The following is a 15,471-nucleotide window of genomic DNA, read 5'->3' as shown; positions in this document are numbered from 1 at the left end:
TTATTGATAAAGCGATTTGAAAAAGACAATGAGTTGTTGAAACACTCATTACACAACTAGTCAGAAAGAAAAAATAGCTATGCATTTTTGAAAATATTTAAAAAATGATTCGCTTATTCGTCCCTAATGTTAAACTTGTAGACAACACCCACCGCCAACTCTTTAGCTACTCTTGTTTGAATTTTTGGATTTGACTAGTATTCTTATAGAGCAACCATAGCCCCAACTTGCGATTCGTTTTTTTGCAGCAAACTATACATTTAGCCTAGGACACACTCGAGCAGCGTGGCAGCAAGATACTGTAGAGTTGGTAGAGTCACACATGCACTGCATCGTGATTTCCAAATATATTCATGGCTACATCAGTGCGGACAAACTGGCTACAAATGGTGGACTGAAATTCAGTGAGGATCTGTCAGAAGAGAAAGACTTTCTAGAGGAGGGTTTCTTTCTCCTTCTTTCTTTGGGACACAAAATTGGCAGATTTTGGATTCATGACATTGCATTTGCACCTTTATTAAAGCATACATACCTGACTTCCCTACAGCTTATGCAAGTGTAGCCCTGATGTTGATTTTACTCCCATTATCTCTGAAGGTAATTTTGTTTGTATCATATAGTTCTAAATGATGTGAACTTCAATTATAAGTTTCCCTCCATGCTTCAGAGTGTTTTAAAGTCTTCATCTGGATATGACATAAGATGAAATTCCAAGGCCCGCTTCTAATTTATTAGTGCCAGATTGCCGCAGCAGCAAGGTATTTTAGGGGCAAAGTTTTGTTATACGAGCGATATTTTATCGCTCCAAACTATTGCTTCTGAAGTACCCTTTCACTACGGTATTATTTCGCCATTGTGTGTTCACTTTTATAAAAATAATAGGTTGGCGATATACGTGACAAAATGTAGCTTGAGCCACCCGATACCATATCGCTCAAGTGTGTTCTAAGCTTAAATCCTCGGATTCACACTCCAAGCGTTCTAACCAATAAGCCATATTTAACCTATTTCCTTAAAAGAAATATTTTCATCGATGTTTGTATTTCTGTTTTTATTCTTATGATTTTTGTGTTCTAATAGTTTCATATGATCAATTAAGAAACGTTCAGGAAATAAACATTATTTTAATAAAGTGCAAATATAAATAAGTGTAATGATTTTCTCTCTCAACATCTTTTATATGTGATGAATAATAATGTTCATTAGCTTATTAGTGTAATGACTAACAAAGAATTTATTCTTCATTTAAAGTAAATTAATATCAAATAAGCATCCAGAAAAAAATTACAACTGCATATATATATATATATATACATATATATTTTCGGATGTGACATCAAAATATTTTGAATTTCATAACAGCTGGATGTATATTAGTTTTATAGAGCCCTTTTCGTACCTTGTTTTATAAAGCTCAAATCCAATGGTATTATGAGTTTAGAAGTATTACCAACATAGAAAAGTAAAAATGCTACTTCTTGGAATGATTTTAGGTGATGGGCTTGACTTTCCTAGCTGCTGGTACAAGTATTCCAGATCTTATTACAAGTGTTCTTGTTGCCCGCAAAGGGTTTGGTGATATGGCCGTTTCAAGTTCAATCGGAAGCAACATATTTGATGTTGCCGTAGGGTACGTATTAACCACGAGTTGAAACTAACATAGTCAGATTTAAAGACTTAAAGAGAGAAAATTCCAAAATCGAATTACTTAGAGCTTACCCACAAATGAAAGCTTAGCAATTGTTTGAAAAAGAAAACGCAATTCATAGACATACTTTCGACAACATTTCTAAATTTCTTAGAAGGCAGTAACTTATAAATTAACTCGTAGTAGGAATTATTTTCAAATAACAACTGGGGCTGTTTCTAAATAGCGTTAATGAAAATAAGCAAATAATTTCAAGAGACTATCAAACATGCGACTAATAGCATTAACTGCTGTTGCAAGGAGTGCATTATAAAACAAGTAACAAGTTGCATAGTTATCTAATTAAAGAAACTTAGATGGAAAACTCCGAAAAGGAACAACTCAGATAAAGCAAATTATTATTTTTTAAATTCCTGAGAATAAATACCGGTGAGTACAAAATGAAACATTTATTTCGAAAGTTTTTATTATTGCTTTACTACGCTGAAACCTTAATTTGATTATGGCAATAAATAGTCATTACAGAAATGTACATTAATAGTTTACACCTGTTTTGCTCAATCGCCAAGGAATTTAATGTATTAATCACTACAATATAACTTCTTGTACTTTAAGCAAACCCTGCTTTCCAATGAAAATTCAATATTAGAACTATCGCTTATGGCAAAATTTTAAATGAAGTATATAGCATTTATATTACATCATATTGATAACGTTAATACTGTTTAATGTATACAAATATACTGGCCTTTAATAAAATGTTTATATTCCTCAATTTTGAGAATCAGATTTTTGTGAAATATAGTCTATATAAGACGGCTTGAAATGTTTATTGCTAAACTGTAATGGGCTACTTGAAATAAAATTTTTTATTGTTATTTACGTTTTGTAACAATAGAGTCAGCACACAAGATTTGGGTAATGAGCTTATAATATGTATTAATTATTTAAATGTTTGCATAGAAACTGAATTCTTATACCATAGCCAAGAAGAAAATAGAAATTGAATAAATGTACACGCGGACTGATTATAAATCAGCGTAGAGAGAGAGACAGAAAAAAGGTGTTCTTTTGTTTATGTTGGCGAATATTCAGAACCGAAATATGAGACTGAATGAAGGATGTGTTTAATGCAGATCTGAATACTCGTCATACCAGAAGTTTTTATTCTTATTCTTCATTTTAGGAAAAGCTTGATGTTTCTAATTTCAGTACGTAATTAACTACGAACGTTATCGTTATAATTAAGCATATTAGGAGGCTTGGCATGATATATATATATATATACATAATAAGGTGACTTAGGGGCATTATTTCAAGCATAAAAAAACTGTTGTTTTTGCACACCTCTACCCGCCCCCCAGGACAAACCCATTTTACTAAAACTCAATAATTTAATTTTCATCTTAATCTCTGAAAGAAGGCTAGGTTGATGCCTGATAGTAGACATACTTTGATACTGACGTTTTTGTTATACAGAAGAATTAAGTATGTTAAAGTGAGCGTATGTAATACACTTAATTAAAACAGCTGAGCTTACATTATTTAATTAAAGTTCCATAATTAGTTGTTTGTGGAAATGTATAAAAGCCTATATAAATATACAAACATATTACTTTTACTAACTGATTTCGTGATGCCGTTTTTACAAAAGATGAACAGAATAAAACATGCTGATTCGTAGCATACTGATTGTAAAATGAAATTATGTTTCAGGAAAGTGTACTGAAGTAAGCTCAGAAATGTATGGTAATAGATACTTTTTCTGTGCATGCATACGAGTAAAGAACAGGTGTGCTGATTCTGTTTGTTTTTAATATTCCAGTCTCCCGGTTCCTTGGCTGCTGGCGTGTCTAATCTTCGGACCAGTTACAGTCAACAGTGCGGGCATGGCTTGCTCTATTTTGCTTCTGTTTTTCATGTTGCTCTTTGTCATTATTTCCATTGCTCTATTCAAATGGCAAATGAACACGGGATTAGCTTGTGTGATGTTTGTTCTGTATTTCCTTTTCATTGCACTTTCTTTACTTTTAGAATATGAAATTATATCTTGCGCAGCTGTTATGGGACCGTTCGGGAGAGGATAACCGAAGATAATATAATATAAGATAATTTAAATTAATAATAATTTACTTTACATTATTCCCTTTTTTGGTATTTTTAAGCGTTAATAATAGACACTGAAATGTTTAAAGCATAGTAATCAAGTTGATGATTATTTGTTGTGCAGCAGAAACATTTTCTTCGTGGCTCGATTGTTACGATTTTAAAAGTCTCTGTGTAAAGAGCAATTAAATAAGTTCTCATAAAAGTCTCTACATAAACAGCAATTAAATACGTTTTCATTTTTCTCCTCCTTTTGTAATCATAGTTTCATCTAAGTCTGCAAAGATTTTAATGAGATGTAGTCAGTTAGGGAATATTTACGAGTAAAAATTTTAAAAAGGAGCTTACGTTATAGTAAAATACATAGATTTGTACACCAATACTTTGTTTGGTCGTTGAGGACTTTTCAACATAATTTTCTGATTAAAAACGTGGAGTGGTCTATAAGAATATGTTATAGTGTTTGTTCATATATATATATATATATATGATTTTGAAAATTTGTGCAAAGAAACACTTGCTCATAACATTATGTAGATATCCCCTAGAATTTAGACTTAACTAGAAGTTTACTTGTTCTATAATTAGAATAAAATTATTTCCTTGCATTTGAAACTAAACTGCATTTCTGCAGCATATCATTTTAGATTTTACTTTTGTCATAGACTAAAGTATTTCTTGACAATCTTATTCTTTCACTTTGACATTTAGAAATGGCCTTTTTTACGTTGTGAAGATGCATATATGAATGTTGTCAAGTGAAAAGTTAGGTGTTTTAAAATTCATGGCGATAGGTTCTTTTATTAACAAACTACTGACATAATTATAAGATATAAAAATGGAAGATAAAAGTTTATCCTTTAAAACATTGATCACCTCTATACTTTTCGCTCGGCACTTAATTCGTTTTTCGAAAAAACCAATCAATACAAGGACATTGTCTGATTGGAACTTAATATCCAGTTTATGGTGCTAAATAGATAGTAATATGATGTGTATAGAAATTTATGTACGTTAAACTTATTAATCCAATACAGGCCTTTATGTTGGAAGTTCAGACAAGTGTTGTTTCAAAAATAATTCGTCTTTCTAGCAAAATAATTGAACCAAAAATCCAAGCAATGTTTACATTTCACATTTTCATGTAGTTATTTTGAGTTCACAAAAACGAGAACATTTAAGAATCAGTAAAGATAAGGACTTATAATAATTACGTCTCTCATATTTGGCGGAAGTAATGACAGTTGTCATAGTAACAATATTGAATTTCTTGTTAAATTCGATTTTTGAAAAATAAAATTTAATTCAGCAAAATAATTCATTAATTAGACTGCTGAAAAATAAAATATTTATTGAAACTGTTCATTAAAAAAAACTTATTAATATAAGTGGTCTAGCTGCTGGGTTATTTAACACACACATATACCATGTTGCAATCTAAATTACAAACACTAAATTTTATTGAACTTTTTGATACTGTACGTTTCTCAAATATTACTCCAGACGATTCAGCTATATGCATAAACTTTCGTATCATTTATACTTACATTACATATAATCGAAAATCAATTACGGAAAGTCATTAACTACATCTTCTTTTCATTATAGAAAGTACTCAGAAAATATCAAATTTATCGAGATCCGTAACAATCAGTTTATTCCTTTAAGTAGACTATAGTTCGAAGTACACTTGTATTGTGGTCTACTAGCGTGAATTGATTATATGTACTGAAATACGTGAAATTTTAGAGTTAATAAAATACAAACACAACCTTATCATCTAAACATTTACACTGCAAAGGTTAATAACCTAATATCTTGTAAATGTATGTACAGTTGTTAGTGGAAGATAAAGATAATACACTTATTTATAATACATATGAATGTTTTGTGAATTTGGCGCACTTATATTATGTACTTACTAAAAGTTATTCAACGAGGACCATGCAAGTTATCAATCTCTAAGGTCCACAAGGAGGAGCTAGCTAGATAACCTGAAAATATTAGGTAATTGCTGCCTTTTCAGTAGAATGTTAAAGGTTATTCTATTATTGTTTCCGTTAAGTAATCTTGTATGATATCATTGTACGGCAGATCTAATTTTCCCATTAATAATAGGCCTACTAGACCGTTTGAAAAAATATATGTTAGGCCTTTTCGTTACCTTGATGTACATTTAGAAAATAAGGATAGATAGTTTTCAGTTTAGTTAGTTAACTTGTTCGATTAAAATTACCGACAAGCGGGAATTGTCACACAATAGTATGACAGATTTTAAAAGGGAAAGTAATTTGTTTATTCATAAAATAAACTTTCTTTATTAGGAGTTCTAAGTATGTTTTGCCATTACTTAGGATTATGAAATTCGAGTGAGATATCTGATGTCAAGTGTTGTCTTTATGACTGTAAATTGCAGGAGTAAATGGACTTAAAAGAAATAATCGGTTATAAAGAAGACCTTCAGATATTCGTTGCCATGAGTGTAAAGATGATGCTTAAACTTTCTTACAGAGGTGTACTTATCACACTATATTTGTAAGTTACCTGTGAATACAATGAATTAGATACAAGATAGACATTTTGAATATTCTATTCATTTTAAATTGCGAATAAACTCTTTTATTTATTGTTTTAGTGTGTCAACCCAAGTAAGGTATGATGATAAAATATAAGACAATTGGCACCTGTGGACAATTTTTGTGGGTTGTCGAATTTCTGTTTCGCAAATATTTTGGTTAACTTTTTAAATAAAATTTTGTATGTTTATTAAGCATTAGCTTGTAAAAAAAGTTATGGGTGGTATTTAATTTAGTGAGAGTAAATTTTATATGCTCACTTAAGAAGACACGTAGCCAGATTACCTATGTATCTTGAGCAAGTAGCTGTTAAACTGAGTAAGAAATCCATGAAAGTCTTCTTTCGGTAAATATATATAAAGAAAATCCTTTACAGTCTCTGTGTAAAAAAAAGGTGCATAGTTTTCTTCCATTTCACAAGTAAATTTTAAGTTCGAAAATTGTGACTTTAGATTTTCAAGGAAAAGGTGGGTATGTTATTTTCAACGAAAAACAACAACAAAAGTGTCATCGACGTACCATTCACAAATAATTGGTTTTAACTCTAAATAACACTGATTTATACAGTTTTCCTCATTACGGAAAAAAAATCATTGGCAAAGGTTAAACGTATAGGGTACCTCATACAAATGTCAGATTTTCCCTAAAACTAACAATTCTTTTTGACAGCATGAAATATTAAAGACTTATGAACCGCTTACAGTGTTATATTTTTGGAGTAGATCAGAGAGACGTATCTCTATGTTTCCATCAAATGGAATGCTTGGGAATAACGACTTCACACCAGAGATTGTCATGAAGCATTGACAGGAAGCTGCATATTTTACCTTCACTATTACAGCAAAGTGATTAGACAGCTGCAAATTATTAACTTGTTAGTGGTTAATACTTCTAAAGATGTGGTACAATTGGTAACATGATCGGTCTCAGGGGATGTCAGAACCAACAAAAATCTCCTAAAGGTACCGAATGTTTGTTTGACCAACATTAAGTTTTATTCTCTAACCTATTTATGACACTAACAAGAAGGTTTTATACCGCTAATTAAAATTAATGTAATTTTCAGAAACATCTTTGAGGTTAAGATGTTTTTTACTTAAATAACTATATAACTAATTCCCTTCGTCCATGAGTAACTTATAAATGTACCTATGCTGATTATAAGATCACTTATGTCAGAAACTATGCATATGTCAGAAAAACTGAGCATCGCCTTTTAGTGCATGCAAGCATGTGGAAGTGCCTTTTAAGACCGGTAAAGTACGTTCAAGTTCGCGTACTTCAGCAATTTCGCTGCCAATTTGAAATCAGAATTCTCGTTCAGAATTCCCAATTTTAAGTATATTTTTAGACCCAATTCACTTCACCTCGCATTCACGTGGTATCGATCCTAAAATAACCTCTGTAGCAGCGATCCCCCCCAAAAAAAACACACTAAAGACAAGATGTTAACCAGTTGTTTTGTTGTTTTATGTAAGAATCGATATAACAAACCCAGCTGTTTGTCGTTTTTATATGGTTCCTACAATATTGAACAGGAAGAAAAGCAACTTAGTTCCTGCAAGCAAAAGAAATTACTAGTACATACGAACACTATTACGTTTCCACCAATCACATTTTCACAAACAGGCAGACCTTAAGTACACCATACACTACCACATAATTTATTTATCAACCAAGTAGCCTTTCTCCGTTATTTGAAAATTCTTTTTAGCAGCAATCATTAAATGACCCGCTTCTTGTTCTATAAAATTATCGATTGTCGATTGGTTAGTGGAATAATACCATATTGCGTAGTCAACAAGGGAATCTGTTATCACTTCGATATTCAATACTATGTTATTGTGCTACTGAAGTGAAAATCCTCTTATGACTTGAATAACATGGCTTATTGAAGTTTTCGTAAAAATTACCTCTTCATCTTTCTAAGAAGTGTGGTATTAACAGTTAAAAATCCGCTGAAAACGTGGCTTTACGTTTAAAACTGTAACTTAAAAGGTTTACAATTTACAAGAATTTAAACTACAGTTAAAAAAACAACCGTAAAACTGCGGTAAAAGTACAGGTACCATATTCATAAGATTCCTTATTTAACAGAAAATATTTTAAGAAATCTCATAAAAAACGGAATATTTGAAGAACTTCCCTAAACATTACTAAAAATATTCCGTTTTATCAACTTAAAATAGTTTCCGTTAAAATACAGAAGTTTGTAAAGACATTCTCGAAATTTCGTGCTGATAGTTTTTCCAAAGTTCTATGAACTTTGTTTTTTATAGTATAAGACGATATTGTGGGAGAGCTTTACAGAATGCTTTTAAATAAGCCTTCAAATTTCAAGAGCCACTGTATCATTAATATATTTTCAACCGTGAGAATATGCTTGGGGGGGGGGGAGATACAAAACAAGATTTTATGTACTCTCTAATCGTCGCATATGAAGCTTATTTTTTATTATATTAGTTAAGAATTAGGCCTACTTTCTATTACAGTGCGTAGCCATATGGTTGATTTAAAAATGCAAGTTTATAAAGTATTCTATAATCAAAATTTTGTATTATATTGCGTTGTCGTATGAATTTAACCGAATGATAATATATATGTGTTCAACAGAGCTTAGTGTTGCTATACTCTGCAAATGACGAAAAGTATTATCATTGCTAGGTATTGTACCGCATAAGTAAAACACTATTTGAAATTTTAATCCTTCTGATATTCCCAATAGATCGGTCGTAGCTCTAACCTGAAACTAACGTAGTTTCTCTACGGCTTACCATACAGACACAAGCATATGAATTAAAAATATCCACCTATAATATAATTCAATCAGAGATAAATGTCACTAATACTGGTTCGTGCCAAACTCTGATTCACATGTGCAACAGTGACGTAATTCTACGTAGATTGCAAACAAGAGAAAGATCTGTAACCAGTCGAATACTATTTGTCATTTCTCGGGTCTCAAGAACTTCACACTCATAGAGCAATGGTCTATGATTGCTAACCGCCAGTATTCCTATATAACCCTGCTTTGTTTTCAACATCTTTGGGACTTTCATCAGTTGCACTCCTCATTTCCTGCTGCATATGTTTGCAGTTTTGTTTAGCCTCTTTAAGTCATCCTATATAGAAATTACTGAAGCTTATTTTTCCATAGTTTCCCCTTTCTTAGCTTTAAATTTTTTTATGTGATGTTGTACTCTCAATGTCAACTATTTGCTGGATTGAAAGTTAATAAGGAATATTTTTCGAACCACAAATTATAACATTTAAGATAGCAAAACAGAAGTACTAAGATTCATCAAGCTTTCTAGTAAAGTTACCCAGTTAATATACGCTAAAGCAGTATTTGATTAATCATTGAAACACACAAATCAATAGAAATGATGAGCTTATTAACATGATCAAAACAAAATCCTTAAAAATTTGGTTACGGTAAAGTTTAGATGTGAATAACTATCGTATTCATCATGTATAACTTTTCACAGTTTATAGAGTTCATCTTGAACACAACTGTCACTAATCGGTATTTGGTATGGCTTCCTTGTGCGTCACTGACGGCTCGTACACGACGTTGCATGCTCTCCATGCAGTTAGGCCATCCACGTTGTTAGACTTACGAAACATCTTCTTGATGAAACGTGTGATTTCCGCCAAGAGGTTCTATATTGGGTCTTACCTGATGATACTAGTGACTACTCCATGCGTCCACCTCCTTATTTGGGAGGAAACTCTGAATCATTCGGGATCTGTTTGGTTTGGCGTTGACTTCTTGGAAAACAAAATTTTTCTGAAAGGCCCTTCTAGCAAATGGAAGTAAGTTTGCCTATAATATGCGTTTGTACTTGTGTTGATCCAGATTTCAAGCAGTGACGCAAAAGTCACTCTTAACCCAAAACTATCACTTCAACACCTTCAGCTTGCACTCTTGGCTGGATGCAATCATCGTTTTAGGTCTCGGATTTGCCATCGCACTCCAAAACAACTAAACATCATGGCAAAAGGCTTCAAATCATTGAACACCACATGTTGCCAGTGTCCAGTGGGTTAATGTGCGTGATAACCAGTCACTAACAGTCAGTCATTGACAATAATTTTTAATACTGATAGATTTGTGAGTTCTTGTCATTCAGTTCGTAGAGTATTGGTAGCTTTAGTGCGGCCATTTCTGCATAATTGAAACAACTGGCCATCATCTCTATCTGTGGTCTTCCATGGGCAACCTAGCCTGTTTTTTGGGGTAGGTCTTCCGATTTTATTGTTTCTTTTCATAATCTTAGAGACGTTGCCTTGGCTTATATTTAACTGTTTGACAGCATGACGTTGTTTGATGTCATTACCACGTTGTGCCATGACCCCGTATTAAACTCCAATATCCAGCTGTCGAACCGTCGTCTGCAGAACTTGTTATATATAACATTCTAAGGTCACTACAGTAACGCGCCGGAGAGATATAGTAAATTAAAAAGCTTTCACCGCCATATACCATGAGCGTATACCATCATCTGATAAATCAAATGCACATATAAATTGGCTTGAATGTATATCATCTGATAGAGCAAATACACATGCATGGACTGGAATTCACCAACAGACCATAGATTGAACTTCCATCAACAAATATTACATATTAATTGTCAACTCTGTAATACAAAATGTATGAGTTTTTAAACTTATGAGAACATATTAAAAAACATCAGATCTTACACATAAGGACTTATATATTTTGTTTCTATTTATGGAAAATTGTAGTATATTTGGTATTTGTCTATCATAGGAAACCTATCTTTATTTGAGAGTTGATTTTATGATCAAGATGCAGCTCCAACGCATTTTGTGTTCTAAATTAACACAATTTATAGAACAAAAATGTTGATTTGAAGTAACAGTATTAATCTTAATCCAACAAAACATCATCTGAGAAGCAGCTAGTGGTACGATACTTGTTACTTTTACTTCATTCATAACAAATTATAGCCTGATTATCTTGAGCTATATATAGAAATATTATTCGATTATTATATCGAGGATACGAGATTCTACCGTGTTAACTCATAAGTCCTTCTTTAATCCATTTATTGTTCTATTGTGGTTATCCTGAGTGAATTTATGAATTTTTACTTGATCTTTCTGTTAAGTTGACATGATTCACTCAAATTAACTCGTGAATTTCTTTTTGTGCCATTTATTGTTCTAATGCGATTCTTCTGAGTTGATCCTTTAATCTATATTAATCCATTTATCAACTGAAGAGGTTATATTGAATTAACCAAATAAATATGTATTTTATCCATAGTTACTTAACCCGTCAACCGATTCTTCTAAACTAAATTATGTTTTTTTTTAATTCACATAACGACCTGACAGGACCCTTCTGAACTTTTTTCAGGATTCTTACTCAATCCATAAATCTTTGATATAAAAACACAATGCCCCATCTCATTTAACTGATACACTTTACCCATATAAGGATCTGAAATGATTTTTGAGAATCAACTCAAAAGCCGTTCTTGGGACACACTTTGAACATGGCATGCCTCTCCTGAATTAGTTTTTAATAATAATGTCTACTTGATTCGTATTACGAACTGACTCGATTCGCTTATATGACTCAGTTACTTGACCCAGAGGTCAGTATGAATCGCTTTTCACGGTCTAATTCAAGAGTCCTTATTTGTTCTCTGTATCATCTTGCAGTATTTCTGTTTAACTTATAAATTCATATTTGTTCCATAATTGTATTTGTGGATTGTTTCCAAACCTAACCACTTTTGAGCCGAAATATTAAGTGACGCTAGGGAGAAAGGGCCACCTTTCGAGAGCACTCAGATTATACGGTTTCGTATTTTCGTCTTTAATTGATTTTTTGAACCTGCGTGTTTTCCGAGCATCATCATTGAATAATTATTTCATCCGTGTATGCAAGCAATTGGGACCATAACGTATTGGTTCAACGCGTAGCTGGACTTTCGACCACTCGTTAAATCAACACATTTATGGCCATATAAACCGGTAAAAAACAACGAGAATTATGACAGTCTTATTGGCTATTTCGACAGCGCGTTGAGTCAATATGTTATGACCGTGTTGATAGCTTTCTACAGTGCCATAACACGTTGAACCAACGCTTCGTAGAGACATCTGGTGATTGAAAACTATCTTATCATTGGCTTGTTCAGCAAAGCGTGAACCATTTTGGTATGACCCTGATGGCTTGTCACATACGTGAATGAAACCATAGCAATTATTTTCAATCAGCATTTGAGCCGGTCGTTGTTCTGACACAGTTCTTTTGAATTTAGTCATTATTTTTTGTGTTTTTGATCCACGAATAGCTGTGAAGCTTTTTCTTGAATTAAATGAAGAAGCTTGAGATAGAATGGGGGACACAATCCAAAAGTTGTTATATCACTGCCTTTTACTATAATACCTGGTTCCTGAAGGTGCGGAATTTTGTGTTGTTTGTTTCGGATAATAGCGCAAAGCTATACAAGCGCTATTAACCTCTAATTTTGAACTGAGGGAGGCAAGTTAATCAATAGCACCCAACGCCAACTCCTGGGCTACTATAAATGATTAGTGGGATTTGACCGTTACTCTTATAACGCACACACGGCTCCAAAATGCGGAGATTTTATGAATTTGAACTGACTGTGCAGTGCTAGTCATGTCGTCATGTTTGAAATTATCTAAAAGCAGTGACAATAAAGTTAATGTTCTTGTTGTGAATTTTGTGTTTAATTACAGAAATATAATTTTATTTATGAAATTTCAAAACCTAGATAAACATAATTTTACCTAAAATATTTGGAAAGCAGATTTAACTGAGAAATATAAACTTTACTTTGAAACAAAAGATAAACCTTCTCAACATATCTTTAACACAAATTTCAATGATGTTGCATAGAACAGGAACTACAAATTCTTGGTTGAAATCTTATTTTAGTAACTGTATGGGGTGATAAATGAGTCAAAGAAACAAAATAAAAATATATTAAAAAGGGCTCCAACTTGAATCTTATTGGGATTATTGTAATGCTTTATTGAAATGTTAGCTTTCTGTTTAGTTGTTGCAGTTTCTAGAATATGTTGGAACGTCCGTACTCTTTAGTTTTTGTCAATACACTATTTAGGTCAAGATCTCCAGTTTTCAGAATTATAAGATTTACCTATATAATATTTAAACTTTTCTTTCAATAAATTTGCGCCTAGTTTGTTCCGTCGATCGCCTCCTTTCTTCCTAAATGATTTGATAATTTGTTTACCAACATAACAATTTAAGGCACACGATAAGAGTTAAAAATAAGTATTTAAAGTAAATAAGACATGAAAAAAGAATATTATACAAAACAAGAACGTTAAGTACCTAAAAGCCACAATGACCAAGTCTAAACAAACAGGTACAGATTATGTATATAAAAAATGTAAATAGAAAATGTTGGTGTTTATTAATTTGTCTTATTTCAAGTGATGCTACATCAAGTATACCCGAAACAATTTTTTCTTTTGCATAATCCATTCGAAACGTTCGGAATAGAACAGACGCACATCATTCGAAAACAAAAACTTGAGCATATTAATAACGAATGAAGGAACAAATCAAACACCTAGATATATAATGTAAATACCCTAGTAGCATTCACGCCATAAAATATGCCATGTATGTAAATCTACATTTTCAATCATTCATGAAATTCAATTGAAAGCAAAAATGCTGTAATTACTCAGATAAAGGTTGTATATGTGTATATTCATACTTGTCCTTATATTACGTTCATAAATTTATCAAAACAAGTATATCACGTGTTCACATATCTCTGTACGTGAAAACGTTTACAACATATTATTACTAACAAGCTACTGAAATCAAACAAGTCCATCTACAGCATTTTTAAAACTTTATTTGTAAAAATCTGTATAGATTTATAAAAGTAACAAACTGATTCAAATATAGCATCATCAGATATGAAAATCCAAAGAAATGACCAGATGAAATTATTTTGGGCGAAATACCGGCCACATGTTTATCCCCCCCTTTAAAGCTATATAGAATTAAGAATGAATGCTCGATATCATTTCTTAAAGTTTAATTAAATAATTAGTTAATGTGAAGTTTCATTTATGCTTGATTTGTAATTTCTCTTGTATTTTAAGAATATATTTATATATATATATATATATGTATGTAGCAATTAAAACTGTGAAACTATTTCTATGTTGTTATAGAAAAACTAGATTTAATAATATAACCAACAATAAACAGTTCTTACAGCTGTTTAATATTTTTCTTCAATAAGTATGGTTTAAAATGTTAAGGTTGTTATCGAACTCATCAAACAAAATACTGCACTTAATAATTCTGGTCATAGCTTTATCGTTACATTTTTAATACCTCTTTACATAGCTCTATCGTTACATTTTAATAGCTCTTTACGAGACCTATAACTTTCAAGTACTATGCTGAAATATTAAACGTTAGTCTTGACTTTTTTTCAGATTTTAAAATTTAAGAATTTAGTGAATGTAGTTTTGATAACTTTGTAACACGCATATTCTTATTCGTACCAAACGTGCTGCTGTTACTGAGAAGAAAAGCATTATGGAACTTTCTTGTAAATTTTGTTTTTCTCTATTTATGTATCAAAATGTTCAAATGAACGGTGATGTTTTGGTAGAAGTCTGAAAACAATGCTTTGACCATTATTGTCGAAAAAGAACAAGAAAATAACCACAACGCTATTCTCAGACTTGTTCAAAGACAATACTGTTCAACAGAAACTTTTCAATAAATGTCAACCAAGAATGATCGTTGATATTCAGTTTCAAAGTTTATATTTAGGGATAAACTTCAGAAAGGACATAAATTAATAAATGCAAAGATAAAGTTAGAGGATATTAATCTAGAGAGTATGTGGTCTATTCTTCCAATATATATCTTGCAAAATACATCGCAGAAAGCACGAAATGAAGATATAGATGATTATGGCTGATATATAATAGTGTATAATGTTATCTTGAGTTGTATGCAGTGGGTCTTAACTTATTAAAGTAGAAAGTTATAAAGTAACCAACGAAAGCATCCGTTCAAAAAGATTAATTTAATTTGTGTGTATATATATATATATACATATACTGTGTACT

The 15,471-nt window shown here is 31.8% G+C and overlaps 1 protein-coding gene across 2 annotated transcripts in view; it reads left to right on the top strand.

The window, feature by feature from the left end:
• The window catches only part of LOC106476991 (sodium/potassium/calcium exchanger Nckx30C-like), a 125,409-nt gene that overhangs the window by 84,129 nt on the left and 25,809 nt on the right, over positions 1-15,471 (top strand). The window contains exons 8-9 of one of the 2 annotated variants that reach the window (XM_013937636.2): positions 1,494-1,630; positions 3,474-15,295. In XM_013937636.2, the coding sequence (XP_013793090.1) occupies positions 1,494-1,630; positions 3,474-3,735 (399 nt within the window). In that variant the 3' untranslated portion in view covers positions 3,736-15,295. Of the gene's footprint in view, positions 1-1,493; positions 1,631-3,473; positions 15,296-15,471 lie in introns of those variants that run through there. The other variant, XR_002609778.1, reaches the window with a different exon arrangement.

This window comes from Limulus polyphemus, unplaced genomic scaffold (genome assembly GCF_000517525.1).
Source record: "Limulus polyphemus unplaced genomic scaffold, Limulus_polyphemus-2.1.2 Scaffold7, whole genome shotgun sequence".
NCBI lineage: Eukaryota > Metazoa > Arthropoda > Merostomata > Xiphosura > Limulidae > Limulus > Limulus polyphemus.
The sequence above is the reverse complement of the archived record's forward strand: the minus strand, read 5'-3'. Positions and strand labels throughout refer to the sequence as shown.